The 23807-nt window shown below is 35.2% G+C and overlaps 1 protein-coding gene and 1 long non-coding RNA gene across 2 annotated transcripts; one reads left to right on the top strand and one right to left on the bottom strand.

Annotated features, from left to right (window-relative positions):
• The first annotated feature begins 7061 nt into the window (after positions 1-7061).
• On the top strand, positions 7062-11193 carry LOC103401253 (BTB/POZ domain-containing protein At3g50780-like). The gene is made up of 3 exons (XM_008339960.4): positions 7062-7563; positions 7797-8650; positions 10082-11193. Exons 2-3 carry the CDS (start codon positions 8003-8005, stop codon positions 11042-11044), a joined length of 1611 nt encoding a protein of 536 aa, XP_008338182.3. The 5' UTR covers positions 7062-7563; positions 7797-8002; the 3' UTR covers positions 11045-11193.
• A 7923-nt stretch (positions 11194-19116) lies between these two features.
• LOC108172204 (uncharacterized) lies at positions 19117-20895 on the bottom strand. The gene is made up of 3 exons (XR_003769632.2): positions 20645-20895; positions 20335-20381; positions 19117-19427 (listed from the first exon to the last, which is right to left on the bottom strand). It is a non-coding gene; the product is annotated as an uncharacterized lncRNA (long non-coding RNA).
• Between the last annotated feature and the right edge of the window lie 2912 nt (positions 20896-23807).

Genomic DNA, 23807 nt, shown 5'->3' with positions numbered 1-23807 from the left:
ATGAAAGATTTTTTTTTTTTTCCTTTTGAAAATTTGAAGTTTAGTGTAGAGGTTCTTAATTGAACGTAAACTATGCAGGTGCAGTCCTTGGTTCATTTTCACTTGTGCTGATACTTGTCAGGCTCCATCGTGTACATGCTTATTGACCAAGATTCTAAAAGACACTAAGCGCTAGTCGGACAGTGGGATAGGGCCTAGCGCCTAGGCGGACTAGGCGGATTTAAGTAAATACATTATATTTCGTGTAAATAAGTGTCTGTTTATACTTAATATATATATATATATATATATATATAATTTCATCATAAACGACAAAATAGAATGACTTATGTATTATGAAGTATTGAAACATGATGAAAACATGGGGAACAAACATATAGTGTGTGCTCATTTAAGTATTCAACAAGTCTCTTACAATTTATTGAAAAAAATTAAATGCAAATTGAAAGTCATATATTTTCTGTCTAAGTGAGTTGCAACCTAGGTAGGTGCCTAGGCGGGTTTGGGCTGGTTAGGCGAGTGCCTGGGCTGTTTAGGCGGGTGCCTAGGCGATCTAGGCGGGTGTCTCAGCTGGTTTAGGCGCATTTTCTTAATTTTCAAACGCCTAGGCATTAATAGGGGCGGTGGCCAGACGCCTAGCACCTAGGTGACGCTAGGCGAGGATTTTTAGAACAGTGTTATTGATCGAATAGAAAAGGAGCGGTAAACCACGATCGAAGAATTTTTGGAAAACTACAGAGCCATCAAGCCTACGAGGTACTCATATGCTAATATCAAGCGGATTACAAATAAATCTAGAGACAAGTTGGGACAAGGAACATTTGGAACAGTGTTCAAAGGAAAGCTCTGGAGTGAGATGTCTGTTGATGTAAAGAGGCTCAACAATTCCAAAGGAAATGAAGAAGAGTTTATCAATGAAGTGTTAACAGTAGGTCGGATCCACCATATTAACGTGGTTCGCTTGGTTGGTTGTTGCACTGATGGATTTAGACGAGCCTTAGTTTATGAATTTGCACCAAATAGTTCACTGCAAAACTCATATCATTAGCAGACAGCAAGAACCATTTTCTTGGTTGGGAGAAACTGCAACATATTACTCTCAGAATAGCCAAAGGAATTGAGTAAGTTCACCACGGATGTGACCAACGAATCCTTCATTTCGATATCAAACCTCACAATGTACTATTAAATGACAACTTCAACCCAAAAATCTCATATTTCGGTCTTGCCAAGTTGTGCTCCAAGGAACAAAGTGCCGTTTCCATGACAACTACCGTTTCCAAGACATAAGTTGCAAAACCACATCTGCAAAGGGGGAGATGGAGGACTGCGTACAACTAGGGTTTCTTCCTTTTTTAATTTTAGTTTTAATTTTCCAGATTCTAAGTTTTTTTTTTCAGTTTTATTTTATCTTTAATATTAGTTAAAATCCACATAAGTATCTATGTCATTTAATGAATAAATAAGAACCATGGATGTCATGTAATCAAAAGGCTTAAAAAGAGTGTAAAAATATTTGTCCCCTAATCCTATCCCTATATATAGGCCCTTTATGCAAAAGGAAAAAAAAATGGGATTAGGTGTAGGGCTCACTACACATCAAACTTCAACGATCCGAACCATCTATTTTGTAAGTCTCGATTCATAAATCATTCTTGAAAAAATTCAATTCAATTCGAAACCATGTGCCTATTTAATTATCAAGATAAAATTGCATTGTTTCTTATATAACAAAGTTTTCGTTAATTTATTTGAACCCAATTAGATATCTTAAACATTTCTGATTTGGCTAATATTTTGCAAGGATGATCTATGAGGTGCAACTTGAAAAATAGACAATTCAGATCGTTAAAGTTCGATGTAGTGTGGACCCCACAACTAATCCCAATTTTTATAAAAATAAAATAAAAATCCCTTTCCTTAAAGATTTCCTATATATATATATATATTATAATATATACATACTCACAGAGCATATATACTACAATGCACAGTTGACACAAACACTTTATAATATTTTCTGTTTTATAATTCAAAGAAACTAAACGAAATAGAGAAATTCTAAAGAGATTCTCTTAAAAGTGAGACTCTTTATGAACTCTCTGACATCTCATCTTTTTGGCACAATTTCCATACCAATATTATAAAATATTGTGTCAAAATATAAGACAAAGGATAGTATATAAAAAGTATCCTTAGCATTTCTTAAAGAATATAAAAAGGTCAAAATTAAGTACAAAGATTTTCAATTTTGTTTGGATATTTGGGATGCTTCTTGCCAATTCTTTCTTATGTGAAATTGTGTCACTTGATTGTGATTCTAATGATGATCTATATCCCAGACTTTTTTTAAAGTAAATACCAACATCATAAAAGCAAAGAAGAAAAGTAATCTAGCTACTTATTTATGGAACATCAGGAAGAAAAGTAAATTCCCATGGGACACATTGGAATTATGGTCCTTCATTTCCATAAATATAACAAAAAATGGGCCACCAGAAGTTTTGGTCGAGAATAAAGTTGGATTTTTTAGTACATCGATGTGTTTACACTAGGAAGATGGGAAGTTTAGTTAAGTCACATAATAGGCAACCTAGTTTGATATCAAATTCACTATTTATGAGATTCGAATCTAAAACCTCTCACTTCTAAGCGAAGAGGAATAGTACCACACAGTAGTACTGAGAGGCGAGAATAAAGTTGGATTTGATTTTAGAGAGGCAAATCAATCCACTAAAGAGACATTTTAACGAGTTTGTAGCTCAGTTTATTAAGATCATTTATTTCATAAACTAGAGAACAACTTATATCAACAAATTCACTTGATTTATTGTAACGTTTCAGTTTAATAATACAGAGTCATGTGGAGATAAACTTAACATAATATTGTTTTAGTTGATCAACCAAAATAATAGTGATCTTATTCCTAAAAGGTCCTTCATTTATGCATTTGACGCCTCGAGTTAGATTCCCCCCACCATAATATTTGCTTGTAACAAAGAAAAAACCATTAATGAGAGACAAAGATGGTTCTGGAATCTTTATGATGGTTTATGTGTTGGCAACTTGGCATATGGAATTGAAATTTTTTTTTTTTTAACAAACAATATTATTTAGATAAGGAGGTGGAAAAGTAGGCTAAACCTCGTAATAGGCTAGTCATAGTAAAATGATTCAAATTCGCTTTTTACAATAATTGAACGAACTAGACTTGGCTGCTGATTCTTCAACAGCAAAGTTAAATCCGACCTAAGATTTTTCTAAGAAAAAATTTAGCTAACACTATCATGTTTTAGTTTAAGTATCAATGAAAAAAGTCAACCAAAACAATTCTATGAATATTACTAAGTCAAAATAATTACATGATTGTCGCTTAGTCCAACCACGTTTTTCAACCACCCAACCTTTTCCTGCAACCAGTTGATCAATTTTTTCGGCGACCGGCCAATCAAAATTTTCATTCTCAATATTACTTTCCAACAGTGCCCTTTCGAAAAACATGTTTAGTAATGAATTTTTTTCATAAGTTCTCTAATTTTGTACAATATACATGAAAAAAAAAAGCAATAAACTCACACAAATTATAGTTGAAGATGAAAAGGTTGTCCATATTAATTTTTTTGTCACTGGTGAATAGTGATTTGATTTTGCGACGACGGATTTTTTTTTTCGCTGCAATGATCATGGCAAAAAAAATCGAGCTCAGCGGCGTTCTAGGATACAGTGTCATAGGCTTGACACAAAACCGAGCATAGTGACATTTTAAGATTCATATAGCCAACACCACTTAGTGGGATAAGACTTTATTGTTTTTGTTGTACAATAACGGTGGGCGACGACAATTTCTAGTACTGGCATCGGTGGCTTGTAAGTCATGTGCAATGTGGACAAAAAATATAAACAATGCTAGGTTGATAAGTGTATTTGCCCACAATTTGTGGCTTAATCTAAATAGAAAGAGAATGGATTGATAGTTGTTCTTAAGGTTGCTACTTTTCCTTATAATATTTATTAAAATTGGTATTTAATATGAATTTGCCTATGACACTAAAAAAATAGGTAATGTTAGAGCACTTTCACCTGTTGGTAAAGGTAAGAACAATGCAGGGAAATGGCATGTAATTAAGTTGCCTTTACTATTTACTATGAATAGTACTTGCCTTGTACAGCTCCTTCAGTTTGAAAAAAGGGCAAGGGCAAGGGCAAGGGCAAGGGCTAGGGTAAGGGTAAGGGCAAGTTAATATTTTTTAATTTTAATTTTATGCTTCGAAAATAAATCAATTGTTTAATTTAACAAATTATTTCAAATACAAGGCAAAAGGATAGCATTACAACAAACATAATTAAGAAGATGGTTAGGTATTTATAGAACAACAATATAAAAAAATTATAATTTTTACTAATTTTTTTTTAATTTTTTATTGTTGAATTAACAGTAGCCACTCATTCTCAAACTAATCTAAAATCGGACGAACCATATTTTGCCACGTGTCGCAACGATGATATTTTCAATTTTTTTTTTACCGTTGGATTTTTAGTGGTCCAGATTATCTGGTTGTTGGAAATCCATCAGCTTTAAATGGAACCATGTATCCCTACAGATGGAAAAGATATGAGTGCACCACTGCAGCGAGGCCCACAACTGTAGCCTTGTCACCACTCTCCCTAAGTCGTGCGTGTGTACATATGTGCCTGACAGAAAAAATAAAAAAAAGTGCATTGACGTTAGCTTGCACAGAGTTAATAGGCCGAGCTTGAGAAGGCTAGGTACTTAGGCTGACAGTGGTTGGCCCCCCACTTGCCCTTGCTTATTTGGACTACTAGAGGTGTTTTTTAGGCTTGAGGCCAACATTATTGTGTTTGCCTTGCCTTCCATCCACTGGTGAGAATGCTCTTAATGACACTCTAAAAATCTCATTGTGCACTTACGAGGAGTATACAATAAGAACTTTAGATTACTAATAATAATATCCTAAAAGTTCTTCTAAAGAGGCTTGTAAATCAATTGGTTAAGAGTATATACTCTTGTACTTAAGACCCCGTGTTCAATACTGTTGACCCTAAAAACTACCAAGCCTACGTGGCGCGTAGGCCGAATAATCTATAAGTTAACTACGTCATTCGGTGAATGCAGGGCGTGCCAACTCGTCGGCTGAGCTCGGCCGAGGAGTAAATTTGTTGATGTTGCGTTGGGTACACGGCTGACTTCTGCGTCTTGCGATTGCGGCCGAGAAAGGAACACGTCTCGGCCTCTTGGGCTCTTGAACCTGAAGACAAGGTTACTATTCTTACGAAGTTCACGAATCACCGTCGTCGGATTCGGTCACAGTGATGTTATTCGTCAGAGTAAACTCACGCCGAATCGACACCAAAGTGTAAGGGCACAAATACTCAAAGCGAATATAAGTCTTGATAGTGAACGTGGTTCGGCCGTCTGAATGCCGAACTCTAAATCCCACTTAAGAGTATCCAATCATAAAATAACTCGGTGTGCAATGCGCCGAGCTCAGTAAACTGTAACACCTCACTTCGTCGAGAAGGCTAATGAGATGACTTCAATCAATAAGGATTCGGAAATCCTTCTCGACCGAGACTTTAATAGGTAACCAACCGTCCTCGCCGCAGTGCTATTGATGCCAACGGAAGATGCTGCGAGATCGGCTGATTCTACGGCGACAGAGCTATCTATGCCGACTTAAGATATCATCGGTTGCTTTCACAGTGCTGTTGATGCCAACGGAAGATGTGTCAGCGAAAAGAGAAAATAAAAATCTCAAAGTTGTTGAGAGAGTTTGCGCAGGGCAGTTGTGTGTTGAATTGGAGGGGGCTTTGAATGATGCACATCCTCCTCTATTTATAGCATTGGATACCTTTAAAGCCGAGTTAACCCTACTCGGACTAGGTCTTCTTCTCCTAATCAAACACCAACTCGACCAGTCTTATTTTCACTATAATTGTGAACCTAGTCCTTTATCGAGCCGGATTCGTTTCCGGGTTATTAACCCTGCCGAAACTCCTTATTGCGCCGGAACTCGACTTGTCTTGCAGCATGACCTAAACGACCTAGGTTTGGAGGCCCACGCACTAAACGATCCATGGTACCCTTGTCGTAAGACCTTCCGGGCCGAGAATGATCCTATACTCGGCCCAAACTAATATTTTGGGCCCAAACAAATACAAACTTGAGTAAATGAACAACAATTATTAATAGGAACAACATACACTGTTATGAATAGAGGAATATATAGAGTTGAACGTAGTAAAATAATAAATTAAAAGATTTCATTGAAAATGTTTGTTTGAAAATTTTCCAAAAAATTAATTGTAAACAGAATACACTATTCTAAGAATAGACTCAAGTTTGCAATCATTAAACTTTTCATCATTTTATGTAACATTTGGCAAAAACGTGCTCCTTCATTCAATAAGCTCAATTTGGCAAACACAAACTACAAAGATCCACTTCCGTCCTATTGGATCAATGTAACATACACATCAACTCAACAGGAAAGCGATGCTCCTGACAAGAATAAAAGTGCTGGACATATAAACATCATTTATTAGAAAATACTAGCAGATAACACACATTTTGTGTGTGTGAATAATTTCTCTTAATAAGTGCATTTTTTTTAATATTACATAATTACTGTTTTATCCTCTTTATGTAAATATTGTGTATCAAAAGTGAGGGTAAAATTAGAAAAATAAGTATAAAAAATAGGGTAAAATAGGAAAAATAAGGATATGGTTGTCATTTTGTCAAAAAGCACAAAATTACTATTTTGCTCTTTTTATGTCAATAGTGTGTGTGTCAAAAGTAAGGGTAAAATAGGAAATAAAAAGTTGACAATGAGGGTTCTCGTAATAATAGTATACATAATCAATTGTAATAAGAATTATTTAATTTCACATAAAAATTAGAAATTTGGAATATGATCCAATACAATATGAAAAATACTCGGAAGCTTTAATTCTAGCGATAGTAAAACAAAGATTAAGAAAATAATAGATTCTGGATTCAAGGGTACACAAAACAAAAAAAAAAAGGACATAACAGAGTAGAAGTTTTAGTTTATTTTGGACATCTATTTTGAAAAGCCTAGAAAATCTAGCAAAGTTCCAACAACGCCAGCACAAAGAACATAATATAGAACACAGGAAAGGTTCCAGCCAACAAAATAAAGAACACAGAAAAAAGTAATATAAAAATGATGAGAGACAAGTGTAAAACGTGCCTGTTTGGTTACTGAGAAAGTGTTTTCTAGAGAGAGAGAGAGATAGAACATTTGCATTTTGCAGAGAGATAATCATCATTAAAAGAATAGCTAGGCAGACATAAACTGTTGATGTAGAAAAACACAGCCCATGAGCCATCAATCTCTGTGATTTTTCCACTTTTTCTTTCTAATTTTTTTTCTCTTTTTTTGCTTCTTTTATGGGCTGTGGGCTTTCTTATCTGTTCACTGGTTCCCTTGATGCTTGACACCGAGAGCTCCCTTTCAATCATTTTTAAGGCACTTATGGGATAAAGATTCAGAGGGCTCTCAGATTACCCGGTTCTTGGTGAGTTTTCCTCTCTTTTGGGTTTTAAATTCTAATGAAGTTGGGCAAAAAACATCTTCTGTTTTTTTTTTTTTTTAATTCTGTTGTGTGTTATTTGTTTGTGATTTTTTGTAGTTTTTTGTGTTGGAGTTGATCTGTGGTTTATGTGCTTTTGAATGCCTTTAGTGCCTTCAAACTTGTTCTTACTTTTCTGCTTTTTAATTCTTACAAAGATTGCATCTTTTCGTTTTCAGAGAAATTGCTAGCTGGTCGGTTCAATTTCAGTAAAATGCAATTCTTCCTGCGGAGTGAGTGATTTCTGACCTTTGTACCTTTCATGCTTGTGAGTTTACATTGTAATTAGACCCTTTTGAGGAGGACGAGAGTTTTGGTTCCAAAACTTGGTACTGGGGATTTACAGAATTGTTTCAACTGTAATTGCTTGAAATTCTTGTGAAATATGGCTGAAATTAGGCTTACTAGGGTAGAACAAGGCAAAACAAAGATTAGAAATGTCCCAATTGCCGTGACGCCGGAAGGTTTCTGGTGTTGCCCTTCTCCTGTTGTGTTTCAGAAAACCCTTAAAGCTCAAAATTCCATGCACAAACCCAAGCCCTCATCACCACCACCACCCAAGGAAGCAGCTCAGAGAAAACAAACCCCACTGAGTGAAAAAAAGCTAGCCTTTACCCCTTCGAGGTCAGCAAGTATTTCTGATGGTCTACGGGGTGTTGGTCCTGAGGCACCTGATGCACCGGTGGTTAGTGCATCTATAGTTCCGGAGAGAATGCCTAAGCCCAAAGTTGAAAATTTGCCAAGGAAGGTAGCAATTGAGTTTGGTGAGCCTGGAACTAGTGATATGAAGGTGGTTTTACTTGGAAAGAAGGGATTTTGTGTAAAGTTGAGCGTTCACAAGAATGTTCTAGTGGAGCATAGCAACTTTTTTGCTGATAAACTTTCTGAACAACAAACTGGTTCAACTTGTCTTAACATCGAAGATTGCGATGATGTTGAAATATATGTTGAAACCGTTGGATTGATGTATTGCAAGGACATGAGGCAACGGCTGATGAAACAAAGTGTCTCGTGTGTACTCCGCATTCTAAAGGTAATATGCAGAACTGTGTAATGCATTAGTTATCTCATATCTCTTGAATTGCAGTAATGCTGTTTTTGTTGTTGGTTAAGCTTTAATGTCGAGACCACAAAACACTTAACTTTTCTATGACTGATTATTATGAAGTATATTTAGCATTGGTTATACTTTTCATGCTCTTGTGAGTATTATAGTAGTTCAGACATAACTTTTTAGAAGCTATAGCCATTGAATGGAATCACAAAATCCCTCCTGTTTTGGCATATACTTGTTACAAGTTCTCGTTTTGCATAGAATTTGAGTAATTACGGAGTATGTATGCAATGAACATGTAATTTGTGTAAGCTATATTGCACTATAGTGTAGCTTATCATTTAACCGTTATAGAAAACTTTCTCACCGTTTATTAATGCTTCCAATTATCGATTCATTTCATGATGCCCTTTTCCTGTTGTTTTTTTCCGTCACTTTTGGATATTGGCAGGTCAATTTTCTATTCTCTTAACACGAATATCCTTCTGATTAACAAATATTTTGAACAAAAAAACTAAGCAGAATGCAAACTGAAATTAATTCATTAGGGTTACAAAACATATTTATTGCATTCCTTTTTTTCAGCTGTGTACATATGCACCTCATTCAAAGCTGCATATATTTGTTCAATTCTAATAAACATGACCTTCCCTGAGAAGGCTAATGGATAAACACTCATGAGGCTGCTTTTGTCTTTAAATTTAGTATAATTTTACAGATATCTATCTGCATAATTTTCCATGTACTAGAATTGTTTTTCCTTGGATTATGTGTGTGTATGTCAAATTGGTTGTAACTGTTAGATTTGTAAGCGCTCTTTGCAAACTGTTTGGTTATATCAAAACTAAAATGTGGTTGATGAATATTGTGTGATATTTTCTTTGCCTATGATTTTGGCATGTTCCATCTCATTGAAGCATGTTCCATTTCATTGAAGCTTTCAGCACCCTTTAGGCTATATCCCCTTTGAGATGTGGATTGATTGTTTGATCTGAATGGCCCCTCTTCATTGTATATCATTAGCTAGAAAGTTTGGCTGCATTAAGTTCGTTGATAGGGGTTGAACTCTCCCATGTTTTGGAGTGCGCATATTTCCATATTTCAATTCACTTTAGCCAATGGGGTACGTGGGGAATTTTAAGTTCTTATCACTCATGCTAATGGGGTTACAAAATCTTGGCCATCAGATTTGATTGTTGCTAAAAATGACTTAGAAAAGTGGTTAAATGCACTCTTATAAGCAGAGAATTATAATTCCATAGATATACTATCACTCAGTAGGTTTTGTATATCTCGTCATTTTACCACTGTTTTCATTTTTCATCTTGGCTCCTAATATACCAGCTACGTCTTAAATTAATCTGACAGACATCACAACCTAACCTGAATCTTAATGGCACCTTCATTCAGATTGCAGAACTGCTTGGCTTCAACTCGTGCATGCAGTCGTGTTTAGAGTACTTGGAAGCAGTCCCGTGGGTTGGGGATGAAGAAGAAGAAAAAGTTGTCTCGTCAGTCTTACGACTCCAAAGTGAGGGTATTGGGGTCACTCCTGTACTGAAACGAGTCTCATCCGGCATTTCTAAACCCCAAAAGGACACACTTTCCCATATAATTGGACTTGTTCTCGCAAGCAATGAGGAGAGAGGCAGGCGTGAAATGAAATCCATAGTGCTGAAGCTTCTTAAGGAGAACAACGGTGCCTCAAGCTCTCAAGGTTCAGCTAACGTCTGCAATGAAACACTATATAACTCCTGCAGAAGCTGTTTGAACTTGCTGCTGTCCCTGTTCAAGCAGGCTGCAGAGCCCGAGTCTTCTGATAAAACTTTCGACAACAAAGAACCTGTGGTGAAGCAAATAGATTTGGCAGCTGATAACCTCTCATGGTTGCTTGAGATTTTGGCTGACAAGCAGGCAGCAGACGAATTTGCAGTAATGTGGGCTAGCCAGCAAGAATTGGCAGCCTTGCATACGAAGCTGCCTATTGTGTCTCGTTACTATGTTAGCCGTATCACGGCAAGGCTGTTTGTTGGCATTGGTAGAGGGGAGCTACTGCCATCTAAGGATACCCGTCAGCTGTTGCTACAAACCTGGCTACAGCCGTTGATCAACGACTACAACTGGCTGCAACATGGGTGCCGGTCGTTTGACCGTAAAGTTGTGGAAGAAGGAATTGGTAGGACAATCCTCACTCTGCCGCTAGAGGACCAGCAAAGTATTATGCTTTCGTGGTTGGGAAGTTTTCTCAAGGCTGGTGATAGCTGCCCGAATCTCCAGAGGGCGTTTGAAGTGTGGTGGCGGAGAACTTTTGTTAGACCATACGTGGAAGGACAAGGTAGCTCCGTCCAGTCAGATAGCTCATTGACCTCATAGTAGACGTAAAGATTACAGAAATACCGTAACCAGTGAGAGTAATGTTTGTATGTAAAATTAGTGGTGTGCTCCATAGCATGTGGAAGAACAGAAAAAGTCTTGGAATATTTCTCATTTTCTGAAGGCTAACATGACAGATTTGTGTATGAGGTCAAAAGAGTGAAGTACTGAGAACTTCGGAGAAATTTCTGGAAGTGAAATGCTTTATGTGATGTAAGAAACTGCTTTTGTATCGATGATGTGATGTGGGTTGATTATTTCATGTCAAAATTTAAGTGGTTCACCTTAAAAAAAGGGGCTATGTCCATTGTAGTGGTTTAATATATACTTGACATGGATTATAATAGCTCTCTAAATAGTGTAGTGTAGTTTTAATCTCTTGGATCCGATTGCTTATAGGGGTATTCGGCACCTTTATATAGGCCCTAAGTGAGCCTCAAAAGTCCTTGGCTCTTAATTTTCTCACCGTCCTATCATTTAATGGGCTGAATACGTAGATACGACCTATAAGTTACTCTTTCATTATCCACTCGACACGTGGAGAGGAAGTGACACTTATACAGAGTTACTTGCATGACTTCCCCGGTCAACATGTCTCGAGCACATTACTCGGTAGAGAGTGGTTGAAAAGCACTTTACCCTAGCACGAGGCCTGACGACATTTATGTATCTTCATAGACTTCTTTCCTGTTTATGGCCAATGTGTGCCTAAGAGTTGGCGTCACTAACTTGAGCGGTCATAAAGTTTAAGTTACGCGCTTGTCTCCTCTTGTCGGTAGACAATCCAAAGCTATGAGTGGTCATTGATGGTGGTTGTCTTTCGTTCTCTTGGTGGTGTTTTGTTATCTTGATTCCTTGGGTTGGCTTTCAAGCCTAATGTTATGATCTTCTCATCCTTCAGTGGGTTCATTTCATGCCCATGTATTGGGCCCAAAACAACTTATATTATTTTAATGGGTCTTAAACGACTTTGCGTTAATAATAATTTTCAAAATTGATGATATTAAATCAATTGATACACTGTACGATCAAACCACTTCTTCTGCATTTCATTTTTAGAGGAAATTGCGCATTGGTCCATGAGCTAAAGAATTCATGAGCATTGGTCTTTGAATTTATCACGATGTGGAGCAAGTCATCTATTTTCTCTAAAATCTTTTAGTTTAGATGTAAGTTCTGATGATATTACTAAAAAGGGACCATTGTTTTACATTGTGACAAGTCTAACAACAGATTCACGGACTTTTAGTACCAAAAACTAAGTTTTATTTAAGTCAAAGTTTCAATGACCAATGATCCAATTTTCTCTCAATTTTAACGTTACGTCACGTAGCCTCTCAACGCACTAAACATATATAATTGGGTTTGGGAGTGCTCTTTATAGCATCTTCTGGAGTGGCCCATTTTGTTTATACACCTGATTTTGCGCTATTCTCTTCGAGTAGCCCAAAGGTCAGTCTATGTCAAGGACTCCCCCACTTTCTAGCCACAAGCAAATAGCCCACTATTCTAATTCCATAAAGCAATAACTCTAAAAATATGTCTAATTGAAATATCAATTCATTCATACCAAGTTAGACTGGTGTTTTTATTTTTATTTTTTAATTTTTTTTATAGCAAGTCAAATTTGTGATCCAAAGTTCCAAATTACTTAATTTCATACTATTTCTAATATAATCTACTATCAAACTACTTAAATTCAACATCAACATGCATGCAACCAAAATAAAATAAGTAACAAATTTCACAGCCTAAAAATTTCTTGAAATGCTTCTCCAATCGCCCTCGCCCTTACTAAACTTTTTAGTCCAATTAGAAATAACATGTTAGAGTACATAAAGAAAATCAGCAACGTTATTTGGTATTAGTAATTTACAATACTAAAGTATTACTTTTTTTTTAATGGGTACACAAGGGTTAGTAGTCGGCTTGAAAAAATATTCAAGTCCGAATGATAAGGAAATTAATAAAATTCAAACAAAAAAACAAATCAATTAAACAGTATAGATATGCTGAAAATTCAACAGTGCGTGGCAGGCAATTAAAAACAAATATCAGTACAAGTCACAGTTTTTTGTTCAGGCACCATCAGAGACATGGCAAAGCTTCATCATTACATAGTAGGATTCTCTTCATTCCTATTTTCATCCCTTTTCCTTCATTCCTCTCACATATTATTTTCTGTTTTATTGTCTTTATAAAAAAATAAAATAAAATATTGACGTAGCTAAACCGTAACTGTTCAAATAAAAGAGGAGAAAATGAGAGAGATTAGGAGCGGAGAGAATCCTCCGCCTCATCATACCACATCCGCAGTAACAAAACACACTTTCTGCCACATTAACAGTGCGTGGCAGGCAATTAAAAACGATTTCCTCTTCCGCTTCCATCGCCATAAATAATGAGAAAATATAACCCAAAACAAACACATTCACAGTAACAAAACACACTGTCATTGCCACAGATGTTATCTTCAACTCACATTCACTATGCACTGACTGTTACTTACATCACGAAATCTAAACCCTAAACCCTAAACCCGCGTACCTTTACAAGCGGTGCAAACACCGGGAATCTCCCCCACTCTATCCGACATGCTTCTCTAAACACCCAACCAATTATCTCACACATTTCTGCTCAGCACTATGGTACTGGGCAAAAAAAGGAGAGGGCTCGATGGCTGTCTGGCTGAGGGAGGCTGGGATTCGAAGATGGAAATGAAATGAGGAGAGAAGGAAGGGTGGGCTGGAGAACCCTAAAAACGAATGGACGACACAAATCGATTTCAAACAATCGAACGGTTGAAATAATTCTAACTATAATTAAAAAATAATATATATGTATATATAATATTTATTTTCTGTTCAGTATGGGATTACCGAACTATTAAGGAGACAATATCAATTCCTGTACCGAAATTTCAAAATCAGTTTGGTATGTCATCTCGAAAATTTCGGAAATTTTGATTTAGGATCAGGATTTTATGAATTTTTTTCCAACCCTAGCAGAAAGTGGTCCATTTTATTGATCATGTCCTCCGCAAACATGCTACTATGCTAGTCATTTGTCACCAAACTTCGTCACAGATTCACAATTCTCAACCAGTGCTCAATTTTTTTGATAGGTTTTCTTTGCTTTCGTGTTTTGCTTCGAAAAAAAAAAATTCAAAAAAAGGAAATGCGAGAGCCAAACTTTTGTCATGATTCGGTCATGCGAAATTAAGTCCACTTTTTATCATTGAACATTTCAGTCCCCAAAGCTTTTGTATTTTTTGCTGGCAGTAGCTGTGCGTTTGTCCGCAGGTTTACATGCATGCAGAATTGACTATTCCAGGTAATGCAATAAATTTCCAACTAAGAGACTACCAATCTCTAGGACCACTTGGGGCTAGCGCTCCAGTACTTCTTGTATTTTGCAAGTAGTGATATGAAACTGCATGAACGATGAATCATGAACCATCGAACTTTAGTTTTCCCTTTGTATCGATCAACTTATTAAGTTCAACATCTATGTATTCGACGTATGACTTGCAAACAAACTAGCTGGTCAATACTAAAGAGTCAAACCCGAGCATGATTTCCACATACCGTTTTTCTCTTCTACATACTCATGTTGATTTGTAGTTTTGCCAAAAAATAAAAAAAAGAACAACTCATTTCAATTTCCTCAATAATTACGGGGATCTTAGGATATTATCTGGCTTTAAATAAGAAAATTGTCTCATCTGGATTCACCGAGGTAGTACAAGAAAAATCCCATTCGTTTCCTTATCATCTAGTTGTGACCAAATAACAAAAACGGTATTATTGCACCATAGCAATGGCAGTGGTCCTATAGTGCTGCTGCATCAGGATTGAATGTTCTCCAGTGATTTCAGTTCCAGGCCACCATATCATTCAAGTTTAAAACAAACCCATTCACAACCATAATGTCTCTAACAATCAAATTAATTTGCACTCCTGTGGGCTGGGGGAGTAACACAAAATTTCAAGTTCACTCATATATGTTTCAAGAGTATTTTTTTTTCAATAATGTTCTCTTGTTAAACTAATATTAGAATTTTCAATCACCTTTTTAACAATCAAAACCTAGAAAGAGGATGAGCCACTAAGACAAAAGCTAGGTAAACAAGAAAGAAGGAGAGGTTATAAAGAGGAAAACTGTGTCTAAGATTTGGTAATCTAAGTCTTGCTTCTTTTGGTTGGCTCGATTGTATTAGCATGCGCTTTACTAGTCATTTCTCCCGTTCCTTTAATCCTATCACTGGTACTTGAATCTGAAGTCACATCATGTCTCACTCCAAGTATAAGGACCGTTTCATGTTTTTTCCCCGAATTTCATTAATTCTAGGTTCAATGAAACTAAACCAAGCATTTAGTCAATAATCAATAAGATTATTGGTCTGGATTCACAGTATGACAACAAAATAGGCTAACAAAACACTTGTCTATTTTTGTTAGTGGAATGGTAGTCACACAATCTTTTTACACACCATTAATTAATCATGTACAATGTTTTCATTTGATTTATTCAATTTGTGATAAAAAATAAAAAGAAGTGTATAGGATATAAAGAGAGTATGATTACCATTTTCCTATTGGTTATTAAATCCATGCACACAAAGGTACTATAATGGATCCAATCCCAAATTAAACTTAATTCTGTGTCCCATCTCTCAATTTCCCAACGAGAAGGTGCTCACATCCTAGTTTTTGGTTGGTGGGCAGTCCTTCTTAGATTCATATACATCCAAAGGGGTTACCTTTCTATAAGATAGATATATGGTTAGGGTTAGGTCCACCCATTGACGTCCTGCAAAATGCAGTATTGCAGCTGTACTCATATGGAACGCAAATGGAGCCTTTTAATTTATTGAGAAACGAAGAAAAAGAAAAATTAAGAGCCCTGCATACAACTTTCGTCTGTTTGTTGCTTCACATTAAATTTGCAATTTAATTATGTGACCAAACAAGACAAAGAAACTATATTCTGAAATTGCAAACCCTATTAATTAAAGAGTGCTAGTATAGTTGAAGTGTGGTAGGCCTTTTAAAAGCTTCTCTCTTTCTCTCTCGCTTTCTGCTGTCGGTCCAGGTGCTAATGAACAGTTTCACAGGCGCGGAGGACCCCTACCAGAAAGCAACCTTTACAGTTTATACTGCATGCGTCATGCATGCATTCAAGAAATCGAGGTTAAAAAAAAAAAGCTTTAATTTGAATGAACGTTTGATCCAGAACATTCATCATACTTTTTCAGTCCCATATCAATTGCGAAGTTTTAGATTTCAGTAACCCTCAGAGGATTCGTTCTGGTGTATTCTCATTCAGGTGCTAGCAGAACCACTGTTTGATTTGGACAACTATCTTGCTAGTAAGTTAAGGTGAATGATGGGTTATCTATTTGTTGCAATTGTCGGTGTTTTAGTGACTGTCAACATTAACTTAGCAGTTCAACATGTGCATGTGGGGTTTTATACAAAAGACCTCCATGCAATTTGTAGTTGGACCATTCAATATAAACTGAGTTTGATTTAAAGAAAAAACTAGGATCCAGTCCCTTAGTCACCAATATTCATAGATTGAAACTTTATTGGTTTTCAGTTTTTTATGAAAGTCTCTTAGCTTTGTACACCTCAACATTTTACTATTAAAATACTTCCATGCCATCTTTTTATTTATTTTTACAACAAATTTTAATTTATAATTTCTCCCACATTATCACGTTTGTAACTGAAAATCCCAAAATTCTCTCACTCAAATTTATGTTTATATTCAAATTCAACATTATTATATTGAATATGTATCTTCAAATTTAAATTTCGCCAAAAAATTTTCTAACTTTTTTTTTTCTCCATGACCATCATATTGCAAAATGATAACAAATGACCATTGTATTGTTATGAATGCAATTTTAATTTCATTGGGTACATTCTCTTCTCTTGTTCCTTAATCCATGTACCCAAATTTTATTCTATATACTACCATTGTAACTTTTTCTTCTAAATTTTTTTGTACCCATATATGTATAACTTTTTCTTATAAGATTTATGTATTATGTACCCTTAGGTAATTTGGTCTTATGGTTTGCTTCCATTTTTCTATCATTTAATCATTTTTTACAATAGGAATTTATATGGGTACATTGTTTGTTTTTGTTGTTGTCACATATGGGTTTTAATGTTGAAATTGTATATGGGTACATTCTTGTGAATTACTATAATTGTCCATGGGTACTTTTTCCTATAAGATTTATATAGTATGGACCCTTAAGTAATTTGGTCTTATGGTTTGCTTCCTTTTTCTATCCTTTAATCATTTTTTACATTAAGACTTTATATGGGTACATTGTTTTTTTTTTTTTGTTGTCACATGTGGGTTTTAATGTTGAAATTGTATATGGTACATTCTTGTGTACTATTATTGTACATGGGTACATTCTTATGGGAAGATTTATCTTTTATCATGACATTCAATAGAGAAACATTTTTTTTCATCACTTATTTTCCACATTTAAATCACCAATTTTTAATTGGTTTAAGGTTTTCTAAGGGTGGAGTTTGTTGTTTAATCCCATAAACGTTAAATTTCAAATCTTATAGGACTTCATATCCCATAAATGTGGTAACTTATTTTATTTAATTGCTTTAAATGTTCGGACAAAAAAAATTGCTTTATAGGATGTCTATATTACAATATTAAATATAATGTTTAATTTAAAATATAAAATAGTTGATATGGATATTGATTAATGCTAATATGATGATGTGTACAAAGTCTAAGGACTTCGATCAAAATCTAAAAACTAATAGGGTTTCAATCAATGTACACTAGTGATTAGGATCGCATCCAAAGTATCCCTTGATTTACTGTCGAATTTTACATTCTTCAACATAAACTTCTCGAGGATAAATATGTTATTATATAGTTAGTTCAACCATGTGCGCCTACATGACTGTAATTAAACTACACCAAAGGGGTGTGTAATTTATATATGGTAACACTACACCCATCAATGTCTAATTATCAACTATCAATTATTTACATAACCGACTACGTTAGCATTTCTATTCATGAGCATCTTTTTTGACATCTGAAATTCTAGTACCAAGAAATTTTAAAGCGAAACACCGATAAGTTGCTTAACAGGGTTTTTCCCCTTTCATACCACACAATGATCACCAAATGTTAATTCTAATTTAATTCTTGTTGACTACAATAACTACATCACATGATCGTTGCAGCACAACAACATAGAAAATAAAACTGAAGGTCGTATTGCTTGCAGTTTGTTATGTATTGTTTATCAAAGAAAAAGCAACACATTAGGTGAAGTGTACTTGTTGCTTTTGAAAATTCTTGTTCGGGATTCAAGGAACCTTGTTATTAGGTAAATAACAAAACCTACCAATCTATCACATCTACAAGCATTATTCGAGACAGAGTATATTGGCAAGCTATTGCGATGTATAACAATGTTGCACTATATAGGTTGTGGGGTTTCAAACTACTTTCTAGCTACACTGCACGTATGGTTCTGAAACAACCAAAGCATCAATTACCATATGGGTAATGCTAGGGAGCCCAAATTTTTTAAATCAAAATTTGCAAACCAAATAATGTGGTTATAGATGATTGGATTATTCATTAAGTATCGATTAATGTGCTTGTTTCTTATTGGTGACACATCAATTGCACTAGTACAGAAAACACTTTGTGTGACGTAGGTCCTTCGTCGCGCAAAGTCAAACTATCGTCGTGCAAAAATTTGTGCGACGAACCTTCGTCACGTGCCAAGCCTGTGAAAGCAGGGTTTGAGCGACGAAGAAATAATGTATGTCACGCAAAGTGGGTTTGCGTGACGCACAATCCTATGTCACACAAACCCACTTTGTGCGACGTAGGATTATTGGTCATGCAAACCCACTTTGCGTGACGCATTTCCCTATGTCACGCAAAGACACTTTGCGTGACCTATGCAACTTCTTCGTCAGGCAAACTTTTTTTTTTTTTTGGGACAAAAATATTTTTGATTTAATTTTTAATAAATATTGTAATTCAATTCTAAACAATAATAACCAATAAAAAGTATTTAATTGTAAACTATATGAAAATGTACATACAAGATGTACGAACGAAAAAAGAAAAAACTACAATAAGTAGTCTTCTAGGTTTGATACATCAAACTACTAGGTATCAGCTAGACGAAGTGGCTAGGAGGTCGAAGGTGGGGGAAGATTAGGTGCTGGCAGCTGGATTTTAAGACCGGACATCGCTAAGGCCTGTAGAATCATACTCATCTGGTCGCCCTGGGTCCTAATCTGGGTCTTCATCTGCTCGCCCTAGGCCTTCATCTGCTCGCTCTTGGCCCTCAGCTACAAACACTCTAGTAAGCAGACATTGTAATCAATCAATGGTACCAAAACTTCATTATATCAGTATGAACTAAAACATGGTGAACACCTAGTAAACACTCTAGTCAGCAGACATTGTAAAGATTATCTGATATTATGAAATGTGAAAATAAAAAAGATTAATCCTCTCCAAAAGTAATTTTAGGGATCAGGAGCCTAGGGAAAACAAAATAAAGAATTACATGTTCACCTATCAAGATTATCATATTAAATTAGGATGACACAACAGTCCATTTCTAGTCATGCCCAGTAAACAATAGTTAGCAAATTAGCAAAAAAATTTAATGCTCCACAGAATCAATTAGGAACGAAGATTCCGCAATCTTAAAGATAGAAGCTGACTGGTGTTGATGATTTTGTGCTCCACAGAATCAATAGAAGCTGACCAGTGTTGATGATTTTGTGTAAACTGATTTCAATCAACTTATCAAAATTAAATGGCGGATCCCAATTTGAATCTGCACAACCCATCAAGGATACAGATAACAATGCATTAATAGTAATATGTTGATTGAGATTAAAACAAAATAGTTACCAGCTAACAGGTTTAAAATTGACACATAAGAAATGAAAGTAAGATAACTTCTTTTTTGCCACTGTTGCTAGAATTCAAGTATTTACCACTAAGAAGATAATCCAGTGATGAATATGCATTGGCTGAGGCATGCCTAGTAAACACTCTAGTAAGAAACACAAGAACAAGAACAATAACAACAACAAAAACCCAGAAGACAACAAGCATATAAAAACTCAAACTTAAGCACATGAAAACACAAAAAGAATTCCAGCATGCAATTCAAAAAGAATTCAGATGTACAAGGGACTACAGGCAGCGTGTTGCTTAACACAGATGAGGGAATTGAAAATCTGGGTCAATACCTGCTAGTTGGCTGAGAATTGAAAATCTATACCAAAATATCTTCAAACTGCAAACAAGAAACAACAAAAATGAAATTCTTAAACCCTAAAATTCAGCCCATTTCGTAATAAATTATCCCAAATAAAAACCCTGATTCAATCCCCATTTCAAACTTAAAACCCTAAATCCCATTTACAAATTTTTAAACCCTGAAATCCATCACATGCCTTAGTAATTTATCCCAAATTAAAACCCTAAATTCTAAAATTCATCTCAATTCACAATCAAAATCTTTAATTTCACAATTTCATAATTTGTAATTAGACTTACCTTCAAGGAGAGAGACAAGCATGACGAAGGGGTGGTGGCTGCCCGTTGTTTACAATGAGAGGGAGATAGATCTGGGTTCAAAAGAGAGGTTTGAGTTCAAAATAAAGAAGATGATGAGGAAGGCTACGGGAGAGAGAGGGAGAGAAAGGGCGAGATGATGAGGAAGGCTACGGGAGAAAGACCTAGTGATAGGGAGTCTGGGTAAAAGAAAGGGCGCATGTCCGAACTTGGAAATTTCAAAAAAACTGCCTAATTTTTACAATTGCACGCCAACATTATAACAAATTGCGTGACGTAGGTATTCAAGTTGACGTCACGCAAATTATTTTTGTGCGACGACTATATTAAGGCGTCGCGCAAGGTATTTTTTAAAAAAAAATTATTATAAAAATTACTGATTAAATGACTTTATTCCTTTTAAAATCAATTTTTTTTTACATAAAACCCACAATAATATATTTTTCTAACAAAAACTCGACCAGAACTACAATAATAAATTTAAAGCTACTTAATAAATATATATATATATATATATATATATATATCATTCAATTTCTTAAGTGTTATACATACAAAATAAATAAATTTAAATATACTTAATAAATATATATACCATTGAACTTGATGGAATACGGATTATACGAAACTAATTTCAACGATCGAACCGTCAAACTTGTTTGTATATGCGTCGAGATCGTATGCGTAAAAAATCACAAAAAACAAACGTTCGGAGATCAAGTAATAGGATAAAACATTTGGACGGTTATAAACGAAAAATCACGATTCAACGGTAGTTTTAACTCCGATTTTGGTGATTTTTTTACAGCTACACTCTTTGATCCTATATGAATACAATGAACTAATTTGATCATCAATTTAAAATATTTACGCTAGTGGATACCACAAAATCTTTTGTTAAACTTAATGAAAGTATAAATAAATTCCAAAAGTGTTAGTAAATCTATCATTTTGATGGGATACGGATTGTATGAAACTAATTTCAACGATCGAACTGTCAAACTTGTTTGTATATGCATCGAGACCGTATACGCAAAAAAATCACAAAAAACAAACGTTCGGATATCAAGTAACGGGACAAAACATTTGGACGGTTATAAACGAAAAATCACGATTCAACGGTAGTTTTAACTCCAATTTTGGTGATTTTTTACAGCTACACTCCTTGATCCTATATGAATACAATGAACTAATTTGATCGTCAATTTAAAATATTTACGCTAGTGGATACCACAAAATCTTTTGTTATACTTAATGAAAGTATAAATAAATTCCAAAAGTGTTAGTAAATCTATCGTTTTAATGGGATACGGATTGTACAAAACTAATTTCAACGATCGAACCGTCAAACTTATTTGTATATGCATCGAGATCGTATACGCAAAACATCACAAAAAACAAACGTTTAGATATCAAGTAACGGGACAAAACATTTGGACGGTTATAAACGAAAAATCACGATTCAACGGTAGTTTTAACTCCGATTTTGGTGATTTTTTTACAGCTACACTCCTTGATCCTATATGAATACAATGAACGAATTTGATTGTCAATTTAAAATATTTACGCTAGTTGATACCACAAAATCTTACTTGATGAAAGTAATAAAAACACTTTGCGTGACGCATTCACTAGTAAGTCGCGCAAAATGCCTTTACGTGATGCATTGACTTGTACTTTGCGCAAACAATCTTTACGTGACACATTGTCTACATGTCACGCAAACAGCCTTTGCGTGACGCATTCGCCGGTACGTCGCGCAAATAGTATTTGCGTGACGCATTGGCTGCACGTCGCGCAAGCAGCCTTGCGTGACGTATTCGCTGGTACGTCTCGCAAAGTTATATTTTTAAAAACCAAATAACATCCAAAATCCAAACCTAACCCCTCTGATTTTCTTTTCAATTCTTCCAAATTCCAAAAATGAACTTGTGGTTGATTGAAATGAGAATCAAAATTTATCTTTGTTTTGTCACTTTCTGCTTTTTCAGCTCTGCTTTTGGTTTCTCCTATATATTTATAGAGAGAGAGTATAGACTTCAAACTTTTAAATTAAGAGTTTTTGTGCAGGACAACATTTAAATAATGCAGCAGCACAACATTTAAGGAAACAAATGCTGATTAAATGTCTTAAATGCTGATCATTGCTTGCAATTTCCTCCACCATCTTCTCAACCATGGTACCTTTCCACATTCCCTCACATTCTCGTTGTATATTTCAAGTCCAGAGATTTTTATTGTAAAGTCTCTCTCCGGAGTCTGCAACCAAACAATCTGAGTACATTAGTTTCAAAGCAACAATCTTCACTATAACTTTCATAATTGTTATTAGTTTGTGATGATTAAACTTACATTGATTATATGATTGTAGATATCAATGACAGCTTTCTCTGTTATCCCTCTCATTGTGTATGTCTTCCCACTGCTCGTTTGTCCATAAGCGAATATATATGCAAGGCAATACATTATGGTTCTAAATTCTTGAGTAATGGAGAACCTGGAACAACCCAAAATGTGGACAAATCCACTAGAATGCAGGGCAATACATTATACCCTTTAAAATTGGAATTGCTTCCTCCAATGAATTAACATCCTTTAAACTTGGTAAGCAAAGATTTAATGAACATGAAATCAAATTAAACACCTAAAAATTATAAACACAACATCATAATTCAAAATTTGGTGGAGGAATAAAAGAACTCTTCAGATGAACATGCTAAGGTGATGCTTTCTCATCGAATAGTTATCTGACAGTATAAGATTTTCCATCCTCTCACTTGAACATTTCAGTACCTGATTGAAGATCCAACATTTGTGCCAAGACAAAGGAAATATTGATGCCAGCTACAGCAAATGGATATTCCCACTCAGCTCTAGTTCCATCTTGCTTGTGCAACAATCTTTGGAATGATTCCTACAAGATGATGAAATCAGAAACTTATTAACCCCTTCATGACTTCTACAAAAACATAGAACAAAGTAAATACTTAATTACAATACAAAGTCTTGCACGCCACTTCGAGAAGAAAATAATATTTTGACACCTATACCCATTAAAGCAGTGAAAGGAAATCATTGTATGCATTCGCACATAGATCAAATCCAAACAAAATTAACACAAGTGCCTCTGTAATGTATGCAATAA

The sequence above is a fragment of the Malus domestica genome, chromosome 15 (genome assembly GCF_042453785.1).
Source record: "Malus domestica chromosome 15, GDT2T_hap1".
Classification (NCBI taxonomy): domain Eukaryota; kingdom Viridiplantae; phylum Streptophyta; class Magnoliopsida; order Rosales; family Rosaceae; genus Malus; species Malus domestica.
Note: the sequence above shows the minus strand (reverse complement) of the source record. Positions and strands in the feature narration are given on the sequence as shown.